At 52.4% G+C, this 26,629-nt stretch overlaps 1 protein-coding gene across 1 annotated transcript in view; it reads right to left on the minus strand.

Annotated features, from left to right (window-relative positions):
- Positions 1 to 26,023, minus strand: part of RIN3 (Ras and Rab interactor 3) — a 115,975-nt gene extending 89,952 nt beyond the window's left edge. The window contains exon 1 of the mRNA XM_047737275.1: positions 25,819 to 26,023. Coding sequence (XP_047593231.1) covers positions 25,819 to 25,862 — 44 coding nt within the window. The 5' untranslated portion in view covers positions 25,863 to 26,023. The remainder of the gene's footprint in view (positions 1 to 25,818) is intronic.
- Positions 26,024 to 26,629: the final 606 nt, after the last annotated feature.

Genomic DNA, 26,629 nt, shown 5'->3' on the forward strand with positions numbered 1-26,629 from the left:
AGTTAAGAGTGTGTTTCCTCATTTGTCTTATTCCCCCCTCCCCCGCACCCCGCCTTGGCATAATTTTTAAGGCTCAACCATATTATCATAGCTCAAAGGGTGTACCAGTACTTCATTTCTTTTTTCTTGGCACATAATATCCCATCGCATGGGCACACCCCGTTATACTTATTCCCCAGCTGATGGACATTTGGATTGTTTGCATTCTTTGGTCATCATGAGTAATGCTGCTAATTCTCCTGTGCAAGTTTTTGCACGAGCATCGTTTTCAATTCGCTTGTATATCTAGGAGAGAAACTGCCAGGTCACAGGGGCGCTCTGTATTTAGCATCTTAAAGAACTGCCAGGCTGTTTTTCAGATGGGTACACCAGTTAACATTCCCACTGGCAGCCTGTGAGGGTCCCCATTTCTCCACATGCTCATCAACACTTGTTCTTAACTGTATTTATTTTATAGCCATACTAATGGGTATGAAGTGGTATCTTGTTGTGGTTTTGGTTTGTATTTCCCTGATGTATATTGAGCATCTTTTAATTACTAACTATATACACATATATGTATTATTCTTATATTATATTGTATATATAGTATATATATTGTATATATATCATATATTGTATTGTATTATATATTATATAATATTATAAATTATTATCCTTTAGAAAAATGTCTTCAGATCCTTTGCCTGTATTAGGAAAACATTATGTTTTTTTATTATTGAATTATACTTTCTTTATATATGCTTTATACAAGTCCCTCATAAGATGTATGACTTATAAATATTTTCTTCCATTCTGTGACTATCTTTCATCTCCTTGGTGAAAAGCTGAAGTTGTCCTTTGAAACATGAAAGCTTTTAAATTTGGTGAAGTCCAATTTGTCTTTTTTCTCTTTTGTTGCTTGTACTTTTGGTTTCATATCTAAGAAACCATGACCTAATACAAGATCATGGGTTTGTCTTCTAAGAATCCTATAGTTTCACCTCTTACACTTAGGTCTTTGTTCCATTTTGAATTAATTTTTTGTGTTTGGAGTGAGGTAGGGGTCTAACCTCCTTTTTTTACATTTGGGCAACCTGTTGTCCTGGCAGCCTTTTTTTTTTTTTTAAGATATTTTATTTAATTTATTTATTTATTTGACAGATTTATTTATTTGACAGACAGAGATCACGGGTAGGCAGAGAGGCAGCCAGAGAGAGAGGAAGGGAAGCAGGCTCCCTGCTGAGCAGAGAGCCCGATGCGGGGCTTGATCCCAGGACTCTGAGATCATGACCTGAGGCGAAGGCAGAGGCTTAACCCACTGAGCCACGCAGGCGCCCCCCTGGCAGCCTTTGTTAAAAGGTTATTTCAAATTTTCATGGCACCCTTGTTGAAAATTAATTAACTGTAAATTACAGAGTGGTTTTGAGCCCCCTCATCACACTATTTTTATCCTTCAGAGCATGCTGAGTCTCTTCTATCTTTGTATTTTTGAAATGTGGAGTCTCAAACAGGGAACTGATTCCCTAGGTGTGCCCTGAGCAGCAAAGAAAGAAGCCTAACCATAACTTTCCACAATCTAGATCTTCTACTCTATTAGTGTGACACGAGGTGACATCGGCTTTGCTCCAGCTCCCTATGCAACACCCTGGGGAAATGGTGGGAAATTTTTTTGCGTTCTGAGGTTGGGATCCCATTGTGGAAATGAAGGGAGAAAACAAGTTTAGGAGATCAGTAGTGACACGACAAAGGCTGTATTCATCGGGAGAACAGGTGTATGATATGAAGGAAGTGGTCCTGAGCTCACACACAGGAGACCACGTTCTCCTCCTGTTGTTCACTACGTGACCTTGGGTAACTCACTTCCCCTCTTGAGGCTCAGCGGCCCCTTCAGTCAAATGAGAAGGCGGAACTAGGTCTGGGATGGCAAGGGGGTCGGATGTCCACAGTCAGCAGGTGCCTAGATCGGTAGGCTGAAGGCTCAGCGGGGAAAGAACGCTGGGATGCTGTACAATGTCTGCCCTGGGCTCTGTATGGGAGACGCGCAGCAGCTGGGCTGGGGATTTACTGACATGGGTCAGACCAGGGACTAAGGTTCCTTCCAGCACTACGAATTCCATGATTCTGGACTCAACTGACCCTTGGCTAGATGCCACTGGAAGCCTTCTCTTCCTAGCTGGGCTGGCTCTGCCCCAGCAGACAGCCTGAGAAAATGCAGGCGGCCAGCGCAGCTTCTCTGTGGCTTCCTTTCTGCCAGATGCTTTTTCCTCGACGTGCAGAAGCTGAGCCCCAGCTGCTACCTGACTTCCACCTCTGGCCCAGCCCTTGGTGTTCCTGGGATGCAAAACACAGCTCCGGGCTGACCGTGGCCGTCCTAGGCGGATGGGAGAGAAGCTTCCAGTTTCAGAATCAGAATGTCTCATGCACAGAATGTGCGAACACACAGCAAATGCGTCCAGCCCAGTTTCACAGGCTAAATAACTACGTGAGGCTCTGGTGTGTTCCCGCTGAGGCTGGGAACTCCAAGGGCAGTGTCTGAGAAATCGTGTTGGGTGAAAGTTCCCTGGACTCCTCTCCACCCAGAAACCAAAAGGCCTTTCATGACGAGGGGGGACGCAGGGTGCAGCTTGAGACCCCTGACCCTTGGTGGGTTAGCCCCAGGGAAGCTGGGATGAGGTTCTGTGGGCCCCTGCCCACAGCCTCTCAGAGGGGAAGTCAGCTTAAGCAGGTCTTCCGGACCCCGGAAGCGCTGAGAACAGGTCAGGCTGGCTGAGTTCGCATGTCACAGCCCACATCAAGGGGTCTGGCAGGTCAAAGGCCTTCAAACTTTCCACACCTGTGTGTACGGCAGAACTCTACCGCTCGGTGTGTGTCAAGCACTGCCATGCTCCCAGCCCTACCTTCCAGGCTGTCTGCTGGCTCCTCCGATGAGCCCTATGGCTCCCACCGGCCCAGACGGAGCCCCTCTTGGGCCCTGCGGGGAGCCCGGAGGAGGCCCCTGCCTTCCACGCTGAGCCCGCTGCCGGCTACTCCCACTCTCCCAGGCCTGCCCCCAGACCCTGTTTCTCAGAAGCTCTGACTGCCGACTCAGAGGCCTGGCCAATCTGTGTTCTTGATAGCCCTGGGCACCCACAGCCTCCTGGGACCCTGGGTCAAGTTCCTCCAGCCTCCCTCTGCAAATTCCTCTGGCTCACAGGTCCCAGCCCCTTTCCCTATCCCAACCAGCCCCTTGAACGCGGCCGAACCTGACTCAGCCCGCTGGCCTTGCTGACAACCTTCCCCCACACCAGTCCGGGGTTAGGACCGTCCACTCCCATCAGGACCCAGCTCACAGACGAGAAGACCAATTCTTTCCACAGTGCTGTGTGCAGTCAGGTTCTGAGTGATGACAAGGGCCGTGGTGACTAGTGCTTTAAGCATGGGCTTGGGGCACCAGACAGTCTGGGTTAGAATCCCACTTAGTGACCTTGACAAGTGTCTAAGGCTCCCTCTGCCTCAATTTTCTTACACTTAAGATGGGAAATGCAAGCATTACTACCTTATGGGATTGCTGTAAGGAGTTCAGGATAGTGCCTGGAATACAGCAAACATTCAGTGATGTTATCAGCATCCATTTGTTTATCCAATGGGTTTTTACTGAGCATCTACTATGGACCGGACAAAACTCTAGACTTACATAATAATAATTGCAAAAATAATCATACATAGTGAAAGAGCAGGTGACATTTCCCTCCTCCCGCCCCCACCAAAAATTCTTAGAAACTTCACTGAACATGGAGATGGCTCTTGGAGAAGACAGGATTTGGGGGACAAACTTCCTGCTTGGGACTGAAGCTGGAGGCAGTGGGGACACAAGAACCCAGGACACCAAGGGCAGTGGGCAGGCCCATTCACACATGTGATACACGTATGCTGAGATGGGCTGAGGCTACCTCTGTAAAGACACAGGGGAGAGGGATCTCCTGGTGCCCTGGGTGACTATATCACTTATTCAAAAAATAATTAAAACAATTTGTAACTTTCAAAAAGAAAAGTTCTCATTAAGGGGATTTCAGATGTTGAACACATCTGGGTTCTGTCCAAGCAGATCTAGAGAACACTGCTTTCTTGTTTTGGCTAAGATAGCCCATTATAAGTCATTTTCCCTTCTAGAATCTATCTCAAAGAGATATTTTAAAAGTACGATAAGGGTGCCTGGGTGGCTCCGTCAGTTAAGCATCTGCCTTCAGCTTAGGTCCTGCTCCCAGAGTCCTGGGATGGAGCCCCGCCATGGGCTCCCTGCTCAGCGGGGAGCCTGCTCCTCTCTCCCCATCTGCCGCTCCCCTTGCTTGTGCTCTCTCATACTTGTTCTCTCTCACTCTCTCTCAAATAAATACATCTTAAAGAATCTTTAAGAAAAAGTACGATAAAGCTCCACGAACAAAGATGTTTACTGCAACGTGACTTCCAGACATCAAAAATAGAATCAAACTTGAACAATGCTGCTTGTCACTGCCCATGTCTTCCCCTCCCCTCACTCTGTGTTCCAGGGTGGGTCGTATCTACTGCTGGGTGCCCCAGGCTCAACACAGAACAGGTGCTCAATGACATTATTTTAACCATCGAAATGACTGAGGAAAGATTAGTACTACTGGCAACACGCAATTATCTTTGACCTACAAAGAAAGCAATTTAAAAAAAAAAGATTTTACTTATATTTGATAGAGAGAGAGAGAGAGAAAGAGACCATGACCAGGCGGGGAGCGTAGAGGGAGAAGCAGGCTCCCTGCTGAGCAGGGAGCCTGATGCTGGGCTCCATCCCAGGACCCTGGGATCAATGACCTGAGCTGAAGGCAGACACTTACTTAACCCACTGAGCCACCCAGGTACCCCTGGGTATACATCTTTTTAAAAACATATTTTTATTTTGAATCCTGTGAATGTATTACATACTCAAAAATAAACTAATAATGTTTCAGAGATATGTATGCACAGGCATTGCTCTATATTAACTACATTAATCCTTTAAAATAACCCTGTAAGATAACTCTGGTTATCCTTCCCATTTTACAGAGGGGGAAACTGAGGCACAAAAGTTAAGCCATTCACTAAAGCTATGGAATTAGTAAGTAGCAGAGCTGGGATTTGAACCTGGCTGGTTTGAGTTTATAGCCCAGTTCTTAACCCATTCTGTCAAAACCCTCCAGATTCCTGCTTGTAATATAAGATGAAACATTGAACATTGTAAACATAAAAGATGAGGACAGATGGAAGGACAGATCCTGTCCATGGAATGCCAAGGTATGACTTCTACATGTACCGATCTGAAGAATCAATGCAATTCCAGTTAGATTCCCAAAGGTGTTCCGTGAAAATGGAAGCAGAGATGGTAAGGGTCAAGGGTATCCCTAATGCACTTGAAGAACGGGGTAGGATCTCGTTTGCCAGGTACCAAGACTTATTCTAAAGCTACAGTGATTCAGATGGTGCGGTATTGGTGCTGGACAGACATGTAGGTCAGTGGACTAGAAGAGTCCAGAAACAGAACGACCCATACACAGTCCCTTGATTTGTGCACGGTCACAATAGGACACTGAGGAAAGGACAGTCTTTGCAACAAAATGTGCTGAGACAATGGGGTATCCACGTGGGCAGAAAAAGGAAACTGGACTCTTCTTCACAACATATATAAAAATCAGTTCCAGGGAGACTCTGTCCTGACCTAAAGGTGGAAAGCAAAACCAAAAGCTTCGGAAGAAAATAAAGAGTATCTTCATAATCTGATGGGAGAGAGAGACTTCTTAACCAGTAAACACACACACACACACACACACACACAAACACACACACCCCGACCTTAAATAAATGATACATTTGACCGGGTTAAAATGAAGACTTTCGGGGCGCCTGGGTGGCTCAGCGGGTTAAAGCCTCTGCCTTCAGCTCAGGTCATGATCCCAGTGTCCTGGGATCGAGTCCCGCATCGGGCTCTCTGCTCAGCGGGGAGCCTGCTTCCTCCTCTCTCTCTGCCTTCCTCTCTGCCTACTTGTGATCTCTGTCTGTCAAATAAATAAAATCTTAAAAAATAAATAAATAAATAAATAAAATGAAGACTTTCTGTTCATCAAGACTCCATTAAGAGAGTCGAGTCAAGCCCTCAGTGGGTGAAGATACTGGTAACTCGCATTACAACAGGCTGATACCCAGCTTAAGCACAGAACTTCTTCTGCACACAAGTAAGGAAGAGACAAGACAAACAGAAGCAAACAGAAAAAATGAACAAGATGCTTGAACTTCCCACGGAGGATTTCCCAAGCGTCCATAAGTGCAGGAAGGTTCTCCATAGCATGAAGAATCTAGGAATCTGGGAAGAAAACTCCAAGAGCCCACAAGAAGGGCTGTGATGAGGAAGACCTGCATTACTGAGGCCCGGGAGGATATGGCAGAACGAGGGCCTCCTGCTCTGTCCGTGTGAGTATAAACTGGTCCAACACTGGTGGTTCATCCTGAGATTAGGTGACTTCTTTCTCTTTCCTTACCCTGTCTGTACACCCTCATGAAATTCAGAAAACAAGAAGCGAACACTTCGGGGGTTTAATAAAAGTGGAGGAATGGACGCACAGGAGCGAGTCTTTCCAGAAGACCATGTGCTCATCTGCGTCTGTCACAGACAAGATGGCATCACATGTGGGGACTCGACAGATCACCCCAGCCCCTCCCTTGGCCGCACCTCAGCCACCCGGGACAAACAAGGGGAAGGGCTTCTGTTCCTAGGGACGGACCTGACCCCACCCTCCCCTCACCCGTGGCCCTCTTACCTCCTTCTCATCTAGAACACATGGGAGATGTCACCCTCCTACCCACAGGGCCCAGGAGCTGGGCAGGCCAGGTGCCATTCAGTGGGAAGAAAGGCAGATACCCCGAGATACGTAACTCAAAACAGGTCCAAAGGAACCAGCCCAATTCCAAAAGCTATTTTTCAGCCAGGAGAGTTTTCCCAGCTTCCGGTGTGGTCACTGCTGTGCCCAAGAATGGTGGACGATGACGGGAAGGTTCTGTGCCTGCCCTGTCCAGTGTGGTCACCATTAGTGGCCTGTGGCTAGAGGGAACCTGAAGTGTGGCCGGTGAGACTGTTACTTCATTTTATTTTTTTTTAATGTATTTTTTTAAAGATTTATTTATCTATTTTGTTGGGGGAGGGGGAGGATGAGCACCAGGGGGAGGGGCAGAGACAGAGGGAGACAGAGTCCCAAGCTGATGCCACACTGAACACGGAGCCCGAAGTGGGGCTCAATCTCATGGCTCTGAGACCACAGCCTGAGCCAAAAACAAAAGTCAGACACCCAACTGACTGCACTACCCAGGTGCCCATGTTACTTCATTTTAATTAATTTAATTTGTGAAATAGCTCTATGAGACCAAGGTTCTGGACAACACAGGTCTAGACTTTTACCTGGTTTAAATCTTTTCAGTGTGTGTGAATTCATGTACCATGTGGGGGATCTGTTTCCAATTAGAAGGAAGAAAGAAGATTAAAAAGAAGAATTACATGCACGTCCAGTTTTATTACCATCTGCCATTACTCTGTTCAGAAAGCTCTTCGAGGGGAAGATTCTGCTCTTGGTCACCTCGTTCCCATGTTTAAGGGCCCCTCTTCTACAGACCTGGCTGCAGGTCTGGCTTTGCTCACAGATCCCAGCCCCCACGGCCCACCCCTCTTCCCCAGGCTTCTACAAAGCTCCCAGAGTCCTTGCCCAACTTTCCGCTGCCTTGTCCTTCCCAGGGAGGCCCCGGCTCAGAAAACAGGGCTCAGATGGCTCTGGGAAGGTGGGTCCTTTGCCCCTGCCAGCCTCCTTACTTCCAGGAGCACCCGCACCACGTGGTAGTCCATGTGTCCCACTGTGACCTGGCCTCTGGCCCTGCCTCCTGCTTACTCAGTGTTCCCCATCATGCCGTGGGGGGAAAAGGAAGGAGAGCACAGTGCTCCCTTCCCCCACCTTACACTGGGGCTGGGGAGGGAGAGGCAAGGGGGGACAGCAGCAGCCCACGATGGTCATGGCTCAACCCAGAAGGAGAGACAAAGGGCCTCTGTGCCCTCACACCCCTCCTGCTGGATCTCTGTGGGGATTTTTCTTTTTCCCCTGCCTGACCAAAATCCACTCTGAGCCTGGCCTTTCAGTGTTGGTAAAATGACAGTGAGAATGGCACTGGTCCTACAGCACACTGGGAGGACAGGACAGACTACTTCATCTGGAGCTTAATGAGGGTTCGATGAATAGTCGCTGGTGACATTACTCATCCTGGACAGCCCAGTGGTGCAGAAATGCTTTGCCCGGGGAAAGGGAGATGGGGTCTGCTCTAGGCTCTCCTACAGGCTTGCTGCGTGACCTTGCACAAGTGTCTGTCCTTCTCTGGGCCTCCGTTCACTCAGTAGCGCAATAAGTGGAAGACTATCCCCGTCCTACACTACTTCAGGGGGTTGCTGGAAGGGTGAGCTGTGATTAGAGGGTGTGAGGGTGTGCTTCGACAAAGTGAACCCCATTTCTAAGCTGGAGGTGGGGTCCGGCATGGAGCCAACCCAGGGCTCTGGGGCCAAATAGGGTGCCGACGGTCGCCTTCCCTCGGGGCTCTGGCAGAGCAGGGGGCAGCTGTGGGCTGTGGACAACAGGCCCAGACAGCACCTTGCAGGAAACTCTGGCAGCCTCACGCTCCTTCCACCCCTGGTGACACTGAGTCACCCTGCAACCCACCCAACAGTTGTCGTGACCACATTTCCTCTACCGGGGGATGAGCAAGTCATGTGAACAAGCCAGCCTCACTCGTCCTGGGGCTTCTTGGCACCTGCCGCCTCCTGGGCCCAGGCCCACCTTGCAACACAAATGGGAAGCCCTACTCCCTGCCTGAAATCCCACCCTTCGGGCGGCACCTCACTTAGGCTTTTGTTCTCTGCAACCAGCGTGGCCCAGCGTGGCCCACCTGTCCTCGTCAGACTTTACAGTGTGCACAATCCCCAATGCTTTAGCATGAGGAAGTCATTAGCACTGAGTTCTCCAGAGCAAGAGGCTGGAGGAAACCCAGGACGCCGGGTCCTTGACTTCAGAGGCTGCGGGGAGGCACAGGGGTGCACAAGGAGCTATAGGGAGCCGTCCTGAGGCCTGACAGGCACCTGCCAACCCACCCAGGTTAGACTGTCTCTCCATGACTCCAGGGTCGGGTCCCAGGGTGGGACTGTGCAAGAGGACAACAAGGGAGACACTAGCCGGTGGGACTGGGCTTGCCTATCGGGACAAGGCCGAATCAGGGAGGGGGCAAGGAGGTCACCCCTCAGAGGGGCTCCAAAAGCAGGGGAGGGTCCACACCACACCTGGCTCTAGGAGACGCGGCAAGGTCCCGGAACCTTGGGATGCAAGGAGCTCAGGGGCTCAGGATGATGGCTCTGGACTCAGACAATGCTGGATCCAGATCTGGGCTCTCCCACTGACTGCTGAGAGCTCTGATCAAGTCACATTACATTATTCCTGAACACACTGGGCACTGTAACCTCAGCCTCCTAGGGCTGTGATCAGAAACTCAAAAAAACAAAAACAAAAACAAAAAAACTCTCAGCAAAGGGCCTGATGTAAGCCCTCTAGACATAATGGCTATAATTATTAGGGACACGTCTATGAATGCCAAGAATCCTCCCTTTTTATTTGCTTTGAATGATATGCTGCTCCCTGATAAGATCCTTTTCTTTTACAAGATTGATTGATCTTAGACAGAGAGAGAGAGACAGAGAGCGAGCGAGTGCAGGCGTGCACGTGTGTGGGCAGGGGCAGAGGGAGAGAGAGAATCTCCAGCAGACTCCCCACTAAGCGCAGAGCCCACCACGGGGCTTCATCTCACAACCCTGAGATCATGACCCCAGCCAAAACCAAGAGTCAGACGCCTAAATGACTGAGCCACCCAGGTGCCTCTGCAAAGATTCTTCTATCCGAATCACAGGATATAAAATACTAACAGAGACCACTCCCCTTCCTGGAAACCTTCCAAGTCGTGAATTTTGTTGGAGGGGAGAGGACCAAGGGGGTGGGAGTGGACCGAAGGAGAGGGCCGATCCCAAGGACCTGTGCATTTGAAGGACAGACCATACACAAAATAGGGACTTGTTAATTCCACCGAGTGCAGATGGCCCAGGGGAGAGATGTGGGGCCAATTTCTCTGCACAATGTAGCTATAATCAGTTCTCATTTTTTGTGGTTGTTCTGTTCTATAAAGTCACCATGAGCATTGAGTTAGTGAATACTGAACCACTCCGTCCAGGGGAAACGTGGGGTTGGATGAGGTTCCTGTGAGCCGCTGGTCACAACATTCTGTCAACTGATCAACACGTAACCTTCCTTTTTTTGTTTTTTGTTTTGTTCTTATTAAAGATTTTACCATTTATCTGACAGAGAGAGACAGCGAGAGAGGGAACACAAGCAGGGGCAGTGGGAGAGGGGGAAGCAGGCTTCCTGCTGAGCAGAGAGTCCCAGGCAGGGCTCGACCCCAGATCCCTGCGATCATGACCAGGTCTGAAGGCAGATGCTTAACGACTGAGCCACCCAGGCGCCCCAATACATAACCTTCCTTATGCGCCTTTCTTTTTAAAGACACTTCACTTAGTATATATTCTCGAAGCACGAATATTGAACTCACAGCCAACAGCGTATATACCTCGCCTGAAAGAAGCTTTTGGAACACACATTTTCTTGCAAGACCCTCACAGTGCTCTTGCATGCTGCGGCGCTAGAAAGCACTTCAGCTCTGTGGTTGGGGGACACTGTAAACAGTGAAATCACCAACAAAATGCACAGAAAATGGGAAAACCATGGCACTCAACAGACCACGACAAGGGCCTCGTTAGAAGGGTAAGCACTGAAACAAGAAGGCAGCGTCTCACTTTATCCGGCCTCAGGTGGGAATGTGTGCATCAGGGGAATCCCAATTTACCGCCACTCTGAGCACGTCTGCAAATGACTTCCGAGGTGCTATGATTTGAGGGTTACGAATAACTTTATTAAGTGGGAGAATGTACAAACAAGGACTCTGTGAGTCCTGACGACTGACTGCAAATGTTCCTTCATTAGGCCCAGCACCGGTCACGACTTGGACGTGAACCCTGGTCTCAGAGCAAGGGTCTCCCACAGACCCTGGGAGGCATCTGAACAAGGACCCACCATACCTCTCCCTGTGGAGCCCAAGCCAGGCACTCGCTCTCCTCCAACCAGACAGCCCACGAGGCTGCCGGGTCAGCTCTTAACAGAGGTGGAGGATGGATCTGGGAGGACAACAGGAGGATGAGATTTGTGGCAACTACAGGGGACCCTCTGCCAGCCCGCAAACCTAGGGGTGCCCCCAGAGTCACTCACCTGAGCCTCCCCAGACTGTCACGAGCAGGTCACCTGCACATTTTTTTTTTTAAGAGAGGAAAGGGGAGGGGCAGAGGGAGAGAGAGAACCTGAACCAGGCTCCAGGCCCTGTGTCCGGCTCCACAGAGGGCTTGAGCCCATGACCCTGAGATCATGGCCTGAGCTGAAACCAAGAGTCAGATGCTTGACTGAGCCACCCAGGCACCCCTCACAGGCGTGTCTTTACGAAGTTCCTACTGTGTGCGGCCGCCATGCTGCCATCATTCTGCACAGAGCCCCACACACCATGGGGCTATGCACCTCCACGTGGTGTGAGCAGAGGTGGCGACACCCAGAGAGGTAAAGGAGGCAGCTCATGTTGTCCCAGCAAGTCGGGGCAGACCTGGGGCAGGGCCCAGATGACAGGGTCATCCACGGCCTCACAGAGCCACAAGAGGCACCACAGACTGGCTTTTTGCCAAAGGGGTGAGTGGAGCAGACAAGAGGGTGTGGAGCTGAGGCCCCTCAGAAGGCCACTGACCAGGGTTCGGGTTTCTTGAACACCTTCTACAGGTCAGACTTGGTCCATGCTCCTGACAGGTAGTAACTCACACGACACAACAATGGATCTGTAAACTGGGAGCCATTAGCATCCCCGTTCTACAGATGAGCAAACAGGCGGAGAGAACGTGAGTCCTGGAAGTTTGCTCCAGGGTCCACACCCCTCCCTACCCGTTACACTAGTGCACCCCCACCCCCACAGCTCCTCAGGTCCACACCGTCCCACTGAGCTACAGCAGCTGTCCTGCCCCGGGGAAGGCAGAGGGCAGGCCTCTACACCGGCATGGCGGCCTCCACAACGGCATGGCGGCCTCCACAACGGCATGGCGCCCACCCTGGCCACCCCCAGGCCCCGTCCACTCTACTCTCCAGTGGGCCCACTTCTCCCCACCCCCGCTGCCAAGACACTTGTCCAGGCCACCATCACTGCTCTCCTAGACCTCTGCTGTCACCTCCTTTTGGTCTCCCCACATGCTGTCTCCCCACCCCACGTCCTTCTTCACGTGGCAGCCCATATGCAAGCTGGCCCACGGAGTTCCCTACCCAAAACCTATACCCTTTATGTCTATGTCGGCAGGGGCTTTATGTGTCATTGCCAAAAACTGGAATGACCCAAACGTGCTGCTGTGGGTGAATGGATAAACAACGGGGACATGTCCAAAGCAATGAGATCCTCTCAGCAATGAAAATGAACACGGTACTGAGATGCAGCCACAGCTGGATTGCAGACGCCTTCAGTTAAGTGAAAGAAGCCAGACTCACAGGGCAGCGTGCATGTGACATTCTCAAAAAGGCAGAACCAAGGACCCAGGAGAAATGAGTGACTGGGGAGCAGGCTGACTACAAGAGGGCACCGTGAAATTTTAGACAGTGACAGCCCATTCCATATCGTGGTTGGGGTGGCAGGACCCAGGCCACCTACGTGTGCCAAAGCATATGGAAATGGACACAAAAGAAGGTGAATTTTACCCTACGTAAATTTTAGTTCATTGTGGGTTGAATTGTGTCCCCGTAAAAGATATGCTGAAGTCCTTACCGCCAGCACCTCCAAGTGTGACCTTATTTGGAAAGAAGGTTGTTGGAGATGTAATGAGTTGAGATGAGGTCATCCTGGAGCAGGCTGGGCCCAAATCCAGCAGGACTGGTCTCCTCGGAAGAGGAGACTAGACAGGGACAGCCACACGGGGAGCAGAGGCTGGCGGGCAGCTTACAAGCCCCAGACTCAACAGGAATTGCCTGGGGCCCCTGAAGCTGGGGAGAGCAAGAAGGGTTCTACCCAGTCTCAGAGGGAGCGTGGCCCTGCTGCCACCATCAGGTTGGACTCCTGGCTTCCAGAATCATGAGAGAATCAATCTCTCTTGCTTTAAACCCCCTAGCCTGCACTACTTTTTTACAGCAACCCTAGGAAACGAATACACGGCTCGGTTTTTTAAACAGGGAACACAACCATCTCCACTCTATGGCCTTCAGGATAAGCCAAAGGGGCCCTGCTCTCTGGTCCCTCTCCTGCACACCCCCCCTCCATCTGGGCAGAGTGCAAATGGGGGGCACGCTGAGCCCATAGCACGACCCCCCAGCATGGCCATGCTGGCTCCTTCTCTCCGTGTTTACCTGGGAAACTCCCACACATGGCTTGGCGTGGCTCTGCCTTCCCCGGGAAAGCTCTCCCAGACACCCTTGTGTCTCTGCAGGACACCCCTCAGCCAGCAGGAGCCCCAGAGCTCTAGGTGACATCCCACATCCTGTAGGCACAGCCCCACACGTCCCTCCTGTGTCCCCACAAGACAGAGGGTCCTTGTGGCAAGGATGAGCCATCGGGCCACCGCTGGACCAGCGCTGAGCTCCAGGACACGGTACTGGGTGGGCATCAAAGGGCTTAGAGCAGCTCAGGCCCTGCAAAGGTGGGGTCAGGGGCTAGGCCGGGCATGCCTGTGGGCCTCTGGTTTCTCCAGCCCCAGCTCTGCTCTTCAGGCCTCCCACCCAAAGAGGGCCCCACCGGCTCATCCAGTCACCCCCTTATAATACTGGTTCACCCCCTCCCAAGCTGCTGGCCTCCCGGTGGCCCCCTCCCCTCTCCCAGATACCCTCTGTCCCGGTCAACCTCCCCTTACCTCTCTCCTTGTATTAACCTGCCGCATAGTCATTCAACAAACATTTCTCAATATGCCCTGAGCTGGACACTCTTCCCCACTCTTGCTCAGCACTCAGGCTTTGGGAGCTGAGTACCAGCCAGCAGCGTGCTGGGCTGACAATGACACCTGCCAAGGGGACTCCCTCTTTCTGCCCTTGGGAGCTTATAGTCTACTGGGGCCACGGACTGAGAGCACACTGTGACAGGCGCAAGGAGCAAGGCTTTGAGGGTGCTGACGGGTCTACTGCCATCCAGGGTCCCTGGCAGCCTGTGTGGTTCCTCTGTGTACATTAGAACGTGGTGTTCTTCCTCCCCATGAATGCAGGCACCCCCCCCCAACCCATGGCTTGACATCATACAAGCCTGGGCAAGAGAATGAAATTTCAGCCCCCACTGGTTTCTCTCTCAGCCAGGTGCCTCTGTGCAGTGAACAACCCGCACAACTGTATGCAACAGCCATAGAGGCTGGACAGCCCGAAAGATTTCTTGCAGGAGCTAGAGGTGGGGCCTGTGTGCTCTGAGGCAGGAAAGGCCTCACATTTTCCAGAGGCTGGAGGGAGAGGCAGCCAGTGAAGGCTGATGTGCCAGTCTCCCCTGCCCCCATTTCTGATGCCTCATGCAAAAGAGTGGCCTAGGAACCTTCACGGAGCCTCAGAAAGAGCCTGGGTCTGGCTGTGGGGCCTCAGGACCATCCCTGCCCCTCTCTGTGCCACAGAATCATCTGTAAGCAGGGGCTGGATTGGGGAGGCGCCAAGGAAACACTGAGCTCTGACATCTGACCATGCTAGCGGCAGGGATGGGGGCAGCTCTGGCCTGTAAAAAGAAGACCCAACGGTCTTTCAAACCCTTTCCAGGGCCACTTCCTCGCGTGTCAAGGTGGCCCACCGCACTCCATCCCAGACCACACATAGGACCTCCCAGACCCAGCCCTGAGGGCCTCCTCATGCCCAGGGGGCAGTCCTGGGTTGTGCAGGGCAGCTCAGAGCAGGCTCTTAGAGGCTGCGAATAAGCGTGGGGTATCCTCAGGAGGAGACGTCAAAACCAAGCCCTTTCAGGACAAACCTATCCCAAAGCCAGGCAGAGAGGGTAGGGTGATCACTCCAGACCTCCCCAGTGACCAGTGTTCAGCACAAACCCAGCCTGGTGCCCAAGAAGTGCTCAATAAAGAGGCAGTGAGGGGGGCGCCTGGGTGGTGTCCGACTCTTGATCTCGGCTCAGGTCTTGATCTCAGGGTCCTGAGTTCAAGCCCCAAGGTGGGTTCCACGCTGGCTGAGTGTGGAGCCTACTTTAAAAAAAAAAAAAAAAAAAAAAAAAGAGAGGGGGTGGGGAGGTCCTGGGTGGCTCAGTTGGTTAAATGTCTGATTCTTGATTTCTACTCAGGTCATGATCTCAGGGTCCTGGGATGGAGCCCTGCGTCAGGCTCCCTGCTCAGCAGAAAATCTGCTTCTTCCTCTGCCTCTGCCCCTCCCCCTGCTTGCACACACTCTATACAGTGAATAAATAAATCTTAAAAAAAAAAGAAGAGGTGGTGAATGGATGAATGGATGGATGGATGGATGGAAAGTGGCCGCCAGCAAGGACATAGGCACTGCTCAGACTGGGCCCAGCCTTTCTGGTGCTGGAGTGACAGAAGACTCCTTCTCAGAAGGAGCTGCAGAGGGTCAGCACAGGGAGGGTTAACCTACGAGAGGTTCTCTATGGCAGAGATGGGGAAACTAAGTCTGAAAGAAGAGACGCGGTTGGTCAGCAAAGTTTCGCGCTGTAACAAGTCTGCAGCTTCTGGTGAAATCTAAAGCTCACAAGACACCCAAGATGAAGAAAGTTTTGCAATCTAGTCTTCCAAATAAGAGCCTGGGTCGACACAAAACTGCCTTTTCTCTCTCCTCCTCTCCCTCCTTCCAACCTCTATTAGGAATGAAGACCTGCAGGTAGCCCTGCAAAGCAGCTTTATTACTGTTGACATAATCTGGTACTATGTGACAGGAAAGAAAACTTTTTATGTTAGTTAGGATTAAGTTTGTCTGTGTCTGAAAATCCAAAAGAACAGTGATTTAATTAAGACAGATAGGTATTCCTTTGTCATATAAAAGTCCAAGTCAGTAGTCTGGGGTGGAATGATGCTCCAATGTGTCTAGGAACCTCCATCCTCAAATTCACCTCAGAGTCCAAGATGGCTGCTTCAACTCCAACCATAACATTTGCATTCCAGACAACAGGAAAGAGGAAAGGAGAGAAAGGCATGCCCCTTCTCTTTAAGGACATCTCCAAGCAAATTAAACTCCCCACTTAAATTTCACCAGTTTGAACTTAATCGCATGGCCACACGCAGCTTCAAGGAAATTGGGAATTGTTCAGCTACAATTTTCACCCAATTAAAATTCAGGGGCCAATCAACAGGCTCTGCTTTACCCTTGAATTTGAGTACTCCAGGACGGTGATACTTCTCAAGGAAACGGTCCTCCAACTAACTCTAGACCCACAGAAGTTTTCAGGAGCTTCATTTAAAAGAGAGGGAATGAGAAAGAAGTTGACACAAGTCAACTCCAACCATTAAAATGGTCATAATATGATAAGGCCATCCAAGATATGTGGGTAATGTATGTCCACAGCACAGCATATAAAAAGGCATATAGGAAATACTCAGTGTAAAAAGAGGCACACAGACTAACACACACACACACACACACACACATACACACACACAGATCAAAACTGTGCCCACAGACCGAAATTAAGTAAACATGCACTCAGACTGGGTGTAGCTTCAAAGATAGAAGTATGTTTGATGCTTCAAATGTCACTATTTTGGTGTGTCCGTGTGTGACCTTTTTTAGGTATATAACAGACTTTGGGAGGGAAATCAACAATGCACACACCCCCTTTATGCATACGTGTAATAACTCCCAACTAATCCCAGCCCAAATAGCTAAGAACCAACATCCTCTTGTGGAATGGTGACAACAATCCTGGGTGGCAGGGATCCCTCCCTGCTCTATGTGGCACAGAAGAAGGAGAAAGATGTCCTGGCAGGTACAGGATTTGCCTAGGGTTGCCCTGCTCTAAGTGGGGGAACAGACCTGTGGTCTTCCCCACCGTGGTTAAATCTAAACTCTTCTACCTATTGCCAAGTGGGCCCCAAGTCCCTTTCTAGGTTCACCACACACAGAACTCTTCCTTGCTGCCCCCAGATGAGGCTCTTGAGGGATCCCCCACACAATTTGTCCTTCTCCACCTTCCTGCTTTGTACTTTTATTCGATCTCGGATGCCCTTCTCTGCAAATGCCCTATTTCAGCCGTTAAAATCCTACTCATCCTTCAAGTTCAATCCAGATGCCTCCTTTGCCAGAAAGTCCTCCCTGTTCATCATAAGCCAAGTGTAACAGAACACGGGCATGATTTTATATAGTGCCCTGTGATTTAATTATGTGCATATTTCTTCTTTTTTTTAGATTATTTATTTATTTATTTATTTGACAGACAGAGATCACCAAGTAGGCAGAGAAGCAGGCAGAGAGAGAGGAAGGGAAACAGGCTCCCCACTGGGCAAGAGAGCTCGATGAGGGGCTTGATCCCAGGACTGTGGGACCATGACCCAAGCCAAAGGCAGAGGCCTTAACCCACTGAGCCACCCAGGCGCCCCTGTGCATATTTCTCTTATTGTCCATAACAGATAAACTGGAAACTCCTAGATGTTCAACAAATGTTCAGCAAATGGATAGATGGACAGATTAATGAATGGGCGGGTATATGGATGGGTGAATGGACTAGTGTTTGGACGGGAGGATGGGAGGACAGATGCATGGATGGATGGATGGAGGATGGATGGATGGATAGATGGATGGATGAATATAAGGATGGGAGGACAGATGGGAGGATGGGTAGATGCATGGATGGGCGGATGAATGGATGGAGGATGGATGGATAGATGGTTGGATGAACGTAAGGATGGCTGGACGGATGGTAGGATGGGTAGATACATGGATAGATGGATGGGAGGATGGGAAGATGAGTGGGTGGATTGGAGGTGGGGTGGATGAGTGTATGGATGGATGAATGGATGGATATAGATGGGTGATGATAGATAAAGAAGATATTAGCCCAGAAAAGAATTTCTGAATATATTTTAGATGGATCCTCCGTCAAAAATGTCAAGAACAGAAAGAAGCAAGCATAATAAATGAGTAAATGCTATCATCAGATGCCATCCATAGAAAGCTAAGTCGTTGCTTAGAATTGCAACATCCCTAGAGAAATCTACAGTACCCATCGGATATTGATTGAGATTAAGGAAGCTGGAGACATGGAGGTTGGGGAGAAAAGTCCCTGGTAAATTTCTTCTTGATAGCTTGCTCCTTTAGCCAAAGATCATCAGACTGTGAATTTCAGATGCAGAGTCCTTTATTTCTTTAGTCTCCAGAGGTGGGTGAAAAAGCACATTTCAGACCCAGGGAATAATTTAGCTCTGGGACAACCTGTGTGGAAGCAGAAGGCTTCTCTGCTACTGATGTGGTCCCCTTTCCTCCTCCTGGGTTATTCCCCCACCAATCCATCTTCAGAAAACGGGCTTTTTCATCAACCCTGAGATCTCCTTTCAAATGTCAGTCAAGGAGTTGGGTTGGTGTTGACAGCTCAGGTCCCATCTCTTAACTAGGGACAAAAGTTCTTGGCTTTGACAAAGATCCCAGAGTCAGTGAGGAAATGGGGGCCACCGTCATGGGGGGAGGTGCCCCACAGGACGAGCTCCTCTAGGGCAGCCTCTCACGGATCGGATCAAAGGTCCCCGCTCTGGTCTCCCTCTCCTAGAATCGTTACCTCCCCTGGGCCCCAGGTTTGTGAGTGGAGCCAGGTTCTGTGGGAACCGTCACTCTGCCTGGCACCAGGACGGAGGGTGCGGGGGGGCCTGGCCCCGGGGCTGGTGCCCTTAGCCCATAGGATGTGGCCTGAGTGTGCGCTCAGCCACAGTGCACAAGGCAGCAGCAGGCCTTGACCACAACCGCTCTCTAGGCTGTTGCTTTTAAAATGGAACCGACATTTCACAGTGGGCTGGTTCATCTTTCAAACAAGTACCGACTGGTGTAGGAACGCTCCTAGGAATTCCTGGCAAGATGGGGACAAGGAGCTCTGCTGACCGCCAGAGCTGGTTCTGACCAGCAGAAGTTTCGATCACCAGAGCTATTTTAGCCACTGGGGTAGCCTCCTTAAGCTCCACTCCCTGTGAACAGGAAATGGGCCTGAGGCAGGAGAGGACATACTGGCAGGTGGGGCGAGCCGGAGGTGGTGGCCATGATGGTGGCTTCCAGATTCTTCTATCAGAGGCAGAGGCTGACAGCCACACAAGTACGGAGTTAGTAAGGCCCTCCCCACTGCTCTGTGGACACCTAAGCAGAGGGGAGGGTTCCTCTGTACCCACTCACTACTTATTCCTCCTTCCGGGCCCTGCTGACAAGAGAGAAAGGTCTGGGTTCACTGTATAACATTGTGGCAGGGGGAGGTGCAGGGGAGGCACACTGTGTCACCTGCAGCCCCGCCTGCACAGGGACGGGCCTGCTACGGGGAGCCCCCCTGACGCCTAACACCAGCCTGTCCGACAGGGAGCCCCTTCTCTCGGGCCTCATCCCTATCAAACCCTGACAGGACAGCCTTCCCACCAGGAGCTCTGTTTCATGAGGCTGCCTGTGACCTCCTCAGCATCTCCTCAGCTCGCACACAAAATGACGAGAGCAGGCACCACCTCATGAATCCAGTCACACTCAGAGATGTCACTCTAGAACGACCTTCCCGACCCCCCGTCCAGCCAGCAGGCTCTACAGGGTACCAGAGGCTCAGGCCCCAAGTGGGCTTCCAAAACCGACGCGTTTTTTCAAAGATGGCTTTCCAAAAATAAACCCACAGAAGAGAAAAAGCATTTCCTTCCAGGCACTTGGTCAGGGTGATGACCCAGAGTCTCCTTTCTGGGTCTTTCTTTCTTATGAAAGTGTACCCATATTTTCTAGATTGTTCCACAGGCTGCCTACCCTTCTAGCCATCAGAAGGAAAAAAGGTGAGGTCATCTCCAACTGGCACATCAATCCTGTGAGCCCCAACATTACTCTAGGATACCAACTTCTGCTGCCTTTCGGCCAGGATTTGGGGAATCACTGAACGTCAGACCAAGCAGGGACCTGGAGATCACTGGGTTCATTTCTCAGATGGGGAAAATGGGGCCCAGAGAGAGTCAGAGACTTGCTTCCTAGAGTATGCTCCCAAATCACCTTGGGGTGGGACCCTAGAGACATCTGCCAGCCCTACTGATGTCCTCCAGCCAGCAAGGCCCCAAGCCTCTTCCAGATCAGCAAAGGACGATACAGTTAGCTGGGCTCTCTGATGGCCAGGTGTGTGTTGGGGGAAGTGGGGTGGAAGTGGGTGTAAAGGGGGCACAAGAGGGATAAATCCCACTGAAACAGAGCAGCATTCCTCAGCCTCTCCTTCTGCAATCTTTTATTTTGCCGAAAAGACATGAAAGACTAACAACCACCATCCATTTACCCAATCATTTCATAGAAGAAAGGAGGCTTTACATGACAAAAACAAACACGTAAACAAACCTGAGTCTCAGAATCAAAGACAGTTCTGCCCAAGAAGAGTGTTTGGCGATCTTGGCTGATACACACACACACACACACACACACACACACACACCACCAGCTGATTTTCCTAGTCTCTCAGAGGACCACAGACCTGCACTTGGGACCCAGTGACCCAGCCTGGGCTCCCCCAGATGTATCTACCGAGCTAACTCCACTCTTTCTGCTGAGGATGCACTATCGGGGGTCCAGAACAGGCCCCTTCCCCTACCCTCTCTCCCTGAGAAGGGAACACAGCTAGAATTAGGGTAGTCCAGCTAGCGAGGATAAAATGAAGGGACTGGGGGCTACACAGGGTCCCTACCCTCTTATTCCTGACTGGGGGAGGGGTGTGGTGGCCTCCAGGGGTCACCAGCTGCTGCAGAAGGGGAGCTGGGCTCCTGACCTCCCAGTCCTGGGCCCCACCCTGAGCTCTGCGCCACCTTCCAGGAGTTCGGGTCCTCTGGCACACAAAAGAGAACACTGCGAGGCAATTTTTAGAATCCTATTCAGGGTATCATTGTCCTCAAGCAATTATGGAGTGCCAGCTGTATGCAGAACAGAAAGATACGGAAGTAAAAGATCCTTTTATTTGGAAGTTTGACATCTAAACGAGAAGATGTGAATTAAAGGAGTTTTGGTGTCTTGCTAGGTAAATAAGTAGTTCATGCCAAACGTGTTTTGAGTATTCAAAATGGAACAATGTCCAAGAGCTGCGTGGATGGAAGGTTTCATGGGGGAGGTGGCAGCATCCGGGTGGGAAGGAACATTGTGGGCAAAGGCAGGAGCCTATGGCAGCTGTCCCTGTCAGGGAGGACAGAAAAAGTAAAACTGTGCGCCGACTTCATGCAGGCCTAGAAAAGCGTATGGAGGACAGTGGTCATTAGCGGTTATGGGGGTTACATTGTTTTTCCCATGCAGCCTGAGGGACCTCAACAGTGGCTGCATGGCTGTCTTCTGTCTCTAGCAGCAAAGAACCAATCCCATTTGGTCCCCCCCAAGTGGGGGGGAAGGGGCGGAGGATGAGCTCAAGGGGAGATCAACAGTTTAGAAAAGTCACTGGGTGAACAGTTATACAGCCGAAAGTTCCAGAGCTGGCTGCCAGAGCAGCACTCACTCTCTCTAAGCCAGCTTGCCAAGAACAAGATAACTCCCAGGCTCTCACTCCCTTCTGAAGGGGTCTGAAAGGGGTCTGAAAGGGGTCTGAAAGGGGGTGGGTTTCCCAGCAGAGTGCCAGCCAGGACCACCTGGCTGCCTTAGCCCCCGAAGGCAAGGAAACAAGGAAGCCCAGCTCAGTTCATCACTGCTCTGGGGGGGCCCCAGCCCAGAAGAGCCCCCAGTCTTAGAGCCTGGAGTACTTGAGGGACCCCTCTCAAGGGGTTCAGGAGGACACCTGCATTATGTCAGGAATGAGGCGGAAAGCCAGGGATCTCCCAAATCCTGGGGCTTGGCCCAGGCAACCCCTTGCAGGCGCAAGGCTCAAGAGACCCGATTTCTAGGCCCAGCCCCACCTCTGGCTCCTAAGACCTTGGCTAAGTCACTTCCTTTTTCTGGAACTCCTTTCCCTGGTCGCCAAATTAGGGGATTGGATTAGATCCAAGAGTGGAATTCTTTTTCAAATAAAATCTTCAGCAGACTCTCAATTTATCAGACATATAAAAGTGTGGGCTCTGAGTGTCCACATCCTCCGTGACCCCTGCACAGTGTGGCACCTGGCCTCTCAGCAGGTCACAGTTTCCTGTCACCCTCCACGCTTCTCCAGCTCCCCCCCCCCCACCTCCAATTCATCCCCAGATCCTGTGGCTGCGGCTTCTCCCCTCACTGCCCAGCCCCCCAGCCTGCAGCCCTCTCTCTCTGAAGAGCTTCCTTCCCTACAGTTTCCCTGACTGTTCCCTCTACAGTCTGTCCAGTCAGGCCCCAGCCCAAATCAGCTCACCTGTCTGTGCAAACCCCATCTGCGGCCCCCTGCACTCTCCAAAGCTGCTACCTGACCAGACCACCTTCTGTCCTCCTCTCCCACACTCTACTCCAGGTTCCCCCGCCTCGAGGTTCCCAACATGCCAGGAGCATCCCCAGGGACTCGCCTTACTTGCCCACTTCCTTTGGGTCTCTCCCAAAATGCCACCCCCTTGGAGTAGCCTTCCCTGACCACCTGCTCCAGGACCCCCTCCCTGGGGTCCCCACACCCCTTACCCTGATTGTCTGTTTCTTCTGGCAACATGAGCTGCAAGCAGACCCGGGCTTGCTTTCATGCTCCCCACTCTCCCCCGCAATGCAGACACATCTATCGAACAGAAGGACAAGAAGTGGCCGCACCAAGGATACTGGGCAGCGCGTCTGCCTTTCTTTTGCCCCCAGCTGACATTTTCAACAAGTAGATGGGCTTGCGTGCCAAGATCCTCACACTCCTCTTCCAGGGGCTGACACCCAAGCGACACCATCCTAGCTCCCAGGGGGATGACAGTGGGAGGCTTTCCCCTGGCTGTCTGAACATCATCTCTGACCAGCGAGAAGGAGGGGGCTTCCAAGAATCCTCAGCCTAGGACTCAGGTCTCAGCCCTGAGTGGTCTGCAGGGTCAGCAGGGGTGGCCTGGGGGTGAGGAGTCCTAGATGATTTCTCCTGGTCATCTTTGGGCGGGAACACGGGTGGAGGTGCGGCCCAGGGAACGGGAGATGTGTGGGGGTGCATCCGAGAACTGCCTTTTAGGACCTGAGAGTCAAGAAGGACTGGGCTCCAGAGGGGAGAGCAGGGTGTCATCATATGGTAGAAGTTCGCAGGAGGCAGCCTGCCGCTCAAGTTCGGGAATTCCTTTCTTAGGTTTGTGCCTGGCCCAGTCCCTGAAGGTATGTGAGTACCTTCCAGGAATGTTGTCAAAGGGATTCCTGTACCAGGTCCAAGGTTCAGTGAGATACTATTTAGGAACCCTTCCAACACAAGAGGTCCTCTTAAATTAAGTGTTTTTAGCAACAAGCCGATATTCCTTAGAATGTGCCAGCACTGTTCTAAGCAGGACTGAGCTGTATGTTAACCCTGAGCTGCCTCTAGGCAGCTGCTTAAATTCTAAGTCATCCAAACCTCACAGCAATCCTATGAAGTGGGTGTTATTATTATCCCAAACTTACAGATAAGGCAAGGCCAGTCTCTTGTCCGACGCTAAACACTGGTAAACAGAGATAACTACTATTATCAAAAAACTATTAAGAGTTTACAGGCAAGGGGCTCCTGGGTAGCTTCAGTGGGTTAAAGCCTCTGCCTTTGGCTCAGGTCATGATCGCGGATCCCTGGGATTGAGCCCCCCATCGATCTCTGTCTGTCAAATAAATAAATAAATCTTAAACCAAAAAAAAAAAAAGAGTTTACAGGCAAATGTGCAAAACTCTTTTTTTTTTTTAAGATTTATTTATTTTTAGGGAGAGCAAAAGAATGAGCAAGCAGAGGGAGGGGGAAAGGAAAATAATCTCAGCGGGGAGCCCCAGGCGGGGCTGACCCAGGGCCCCATCCTGGGACCCTGAGATCACCACCTGAGCCCAAATCAAGAATCAGAGGCTCAAGCAAATGAGACACCCCGGTGCTCCAATGTGCAAAACTCTTCTATGCATTATCTCATTTAATCCTTGAAACAACTGTATGAGGACGATTACTATTATTCATCTCCATTTCATAGTGTAAGTAAACTGAGGTGCAGAAAGTTTAAACAAATAACGAAAGAGGAAGTGGGTGAGGCCAGGTCATTCCTGGGGGGGGGGGGGGGAGGGAAGCTGGAGAGGTCAGGACCCTGGCCCCCCACCACCCCTTCCTCCCTGGGAAACTCCTCCTAGCTCCACCCTGCAATACTGGGTGTGGTACATACTTGCCCCTAAGGGGCTCCTTCCCCAACATAATTTCCAATTCTTCCCACCGGATGACATTTGTCTTTGCAGAGGTCACTTCCAAGGGAAAGCATCCAGGCAGAATTTCCGGGGAGGGGCAGCGATGGGAGAAGAGGGAGGAGGGAGGCATTCAGATGCAAAGAATTTAAGGGCCCCTCCGTGCCACCCCCCTTCCACCAGAGAGGGAACCAATCACCTCCAGCTGCTCCCCAATCCAGGACTGCTCAAGATCAGCCCATTCCTCTTGCTTTACAGAGTAGAGAACTGAGGCCCTGGGAGCTGAGGTCAGGGAGCTAGGCCAGGGAGTAGCTCGGTTTCCATCACAGAAGCAGGCCCGGGATTTTTAGACCAAAAAGCCAGGAATGGCAGCCCCGGGAGGGGAGGGTGGGGGCGGGGGCGGGGGCGCCCATAAACCTTGACACCCAGAAGGTTCCAAGAGGCTTTCCCGGGAATCTGCCTCCGGAATCCGAGCCTCTTCGACCCCCTGAAGTTTCCCGAGACGCCCGCTGGGCTGGGCAGGGCGAGGGAATCTCCCCCCGCGCAGCGCATCCCTGAGCAACGTACAGAAGCAACTTAGGGTTCTTAGGAGGTGGGGGACCTAAAACGAGGCACTAGAGATCCCCGCCTGAAAGCCAGTTCCCAAACAAGTTCGGCTTCACGCCCCGCCAAGCAGTGTGCCATCTCCCCGGGATCCCGCAGACCTCAGCGAAGCCTGCGCGTCCTAGGCCCTCCCCAAGCACCAGGCTCCACAAAGGCCGGTCCAAAGGTCACTGTCCCCGGGCCCGCCTGAGGGACAGGGGAGGGGATCCCGGTGGGTCCGCGGTGTAGACGGACCTGTCAGCCGCTGGGCGACGGGCGCCCAAAGTTTCGGGAACCTTGGACCCCTAGCCCGCGCCCTGCTGGGCGTCAGCCTCCGAGGACGCGCGCGATGGCGCAGGCGGAGCGGCGGGTGCGGGAGGCCGGCGGGATCCGGACCCCCAAGTGATCGCTTCTGCAGTTCGGGTGGCACAGGAGCCGAGGGGAACGGGCCGCGTCCACGCAGTCCCTCCGCCCCAGCTCTGACAGGTAGCGACGCCCTTCTAGCACCCGCCCGCCCGGCAGCCTGGGCGCCAAACGCGCCGGCCGGTTTTGCAGCGAGCAGAGACGTCTGGGCTTCAAAGTTTAGCCAAGTCCCCGGGTCCCGCAGCCGCAAGCGCAGAACCGGAGTCCCACCCTGGGGAGGCGCTCGGTGTCCCCCGACGCCCCGAGGCCGGGCAGCCGGGGGCCGCTCCCGGAGCTCCGAGCACGCCGGGGGCGGGGAAGCAGAGGGCACCCGCCCCGGACTTACCCTGAGGGGTCCCAGCGCGCGGGCCCCCCGGCCCGTCGGATCATGCCGCCGGCAGCTCCCGGACGTGGGCGGACGGGCTCAGGCGCCAGGCGGCGCGGGCCGCGGTGCCCCCGGCGCCCGCATGGCCCTGGCGCTGGCCCTCGGGAAGGGCCCGGCCGGGCGCCGCCGCCAGCCCCGCGCCGAGTGGGAAGCCGCCGCCGCCGCCGCCGCCGCCGCGCTCTGGGCGCTTGCTCGCTTCCACTTCCTGTATCGGAGCGAGCGGGGCTTTCAGGAAGAGGCTGGCCTTGGTGGTCAAGTGGGTTTTGTCAGAAGCCTGGCGGCGGCGGCGCACGGCCCCGAGTCCCCCTGTGCCGCACGGAAGCCCGGCGGCCGCGCCCCCGGGGCCGGGCCTGGCGGCGGGCGTCCAACGGCCCGGAGCCGCCTCCTCGGGCTGGGGCCGGGAGGAAAACTTAGGGACGAGTCTCCCACGGGGCGAAGAGTCGCGTGGGAAGGAAGGCGCTCACGGCTCCCGCCCGCGCGGCCGCGGCCCGGCAGGTGAGGAAGCGAAAAGCTTTGGGCGAGGAGCCCTCTGTCGCTGGGCAGGGAGCCACAGCCTTGCCTCCCGCTCGAAGGAGCCCGAGACTCACCCAGGAGCAGCCCCAGACCGGAGGCAGGTCGCCTCCTCCACCTCCCCGACAGGTGACCTCGGAGCTTCCTCTTGGATGCCTCCACGAACGATGAACTCACTACTTCACCAAGTAGTCTGTTCATCTACCACGCCAGGCATGCAATTCACCTATCTTAGCTACCACACTCGGTGGGATCAGAGTGG

This window comes from Lutra lutra, chromosome 7, assembly GCF_902655055.1.
Source record: "Lutra lutra chromosome 7, mLutLut1.2, whole genome shotgun sequence".
NCBI classification, from domain to species: Eukaryota; Metazoa; Chordata; class Mammalia; order Carnivora; family Mustelidae; genus Lutra; species Lutra lutra.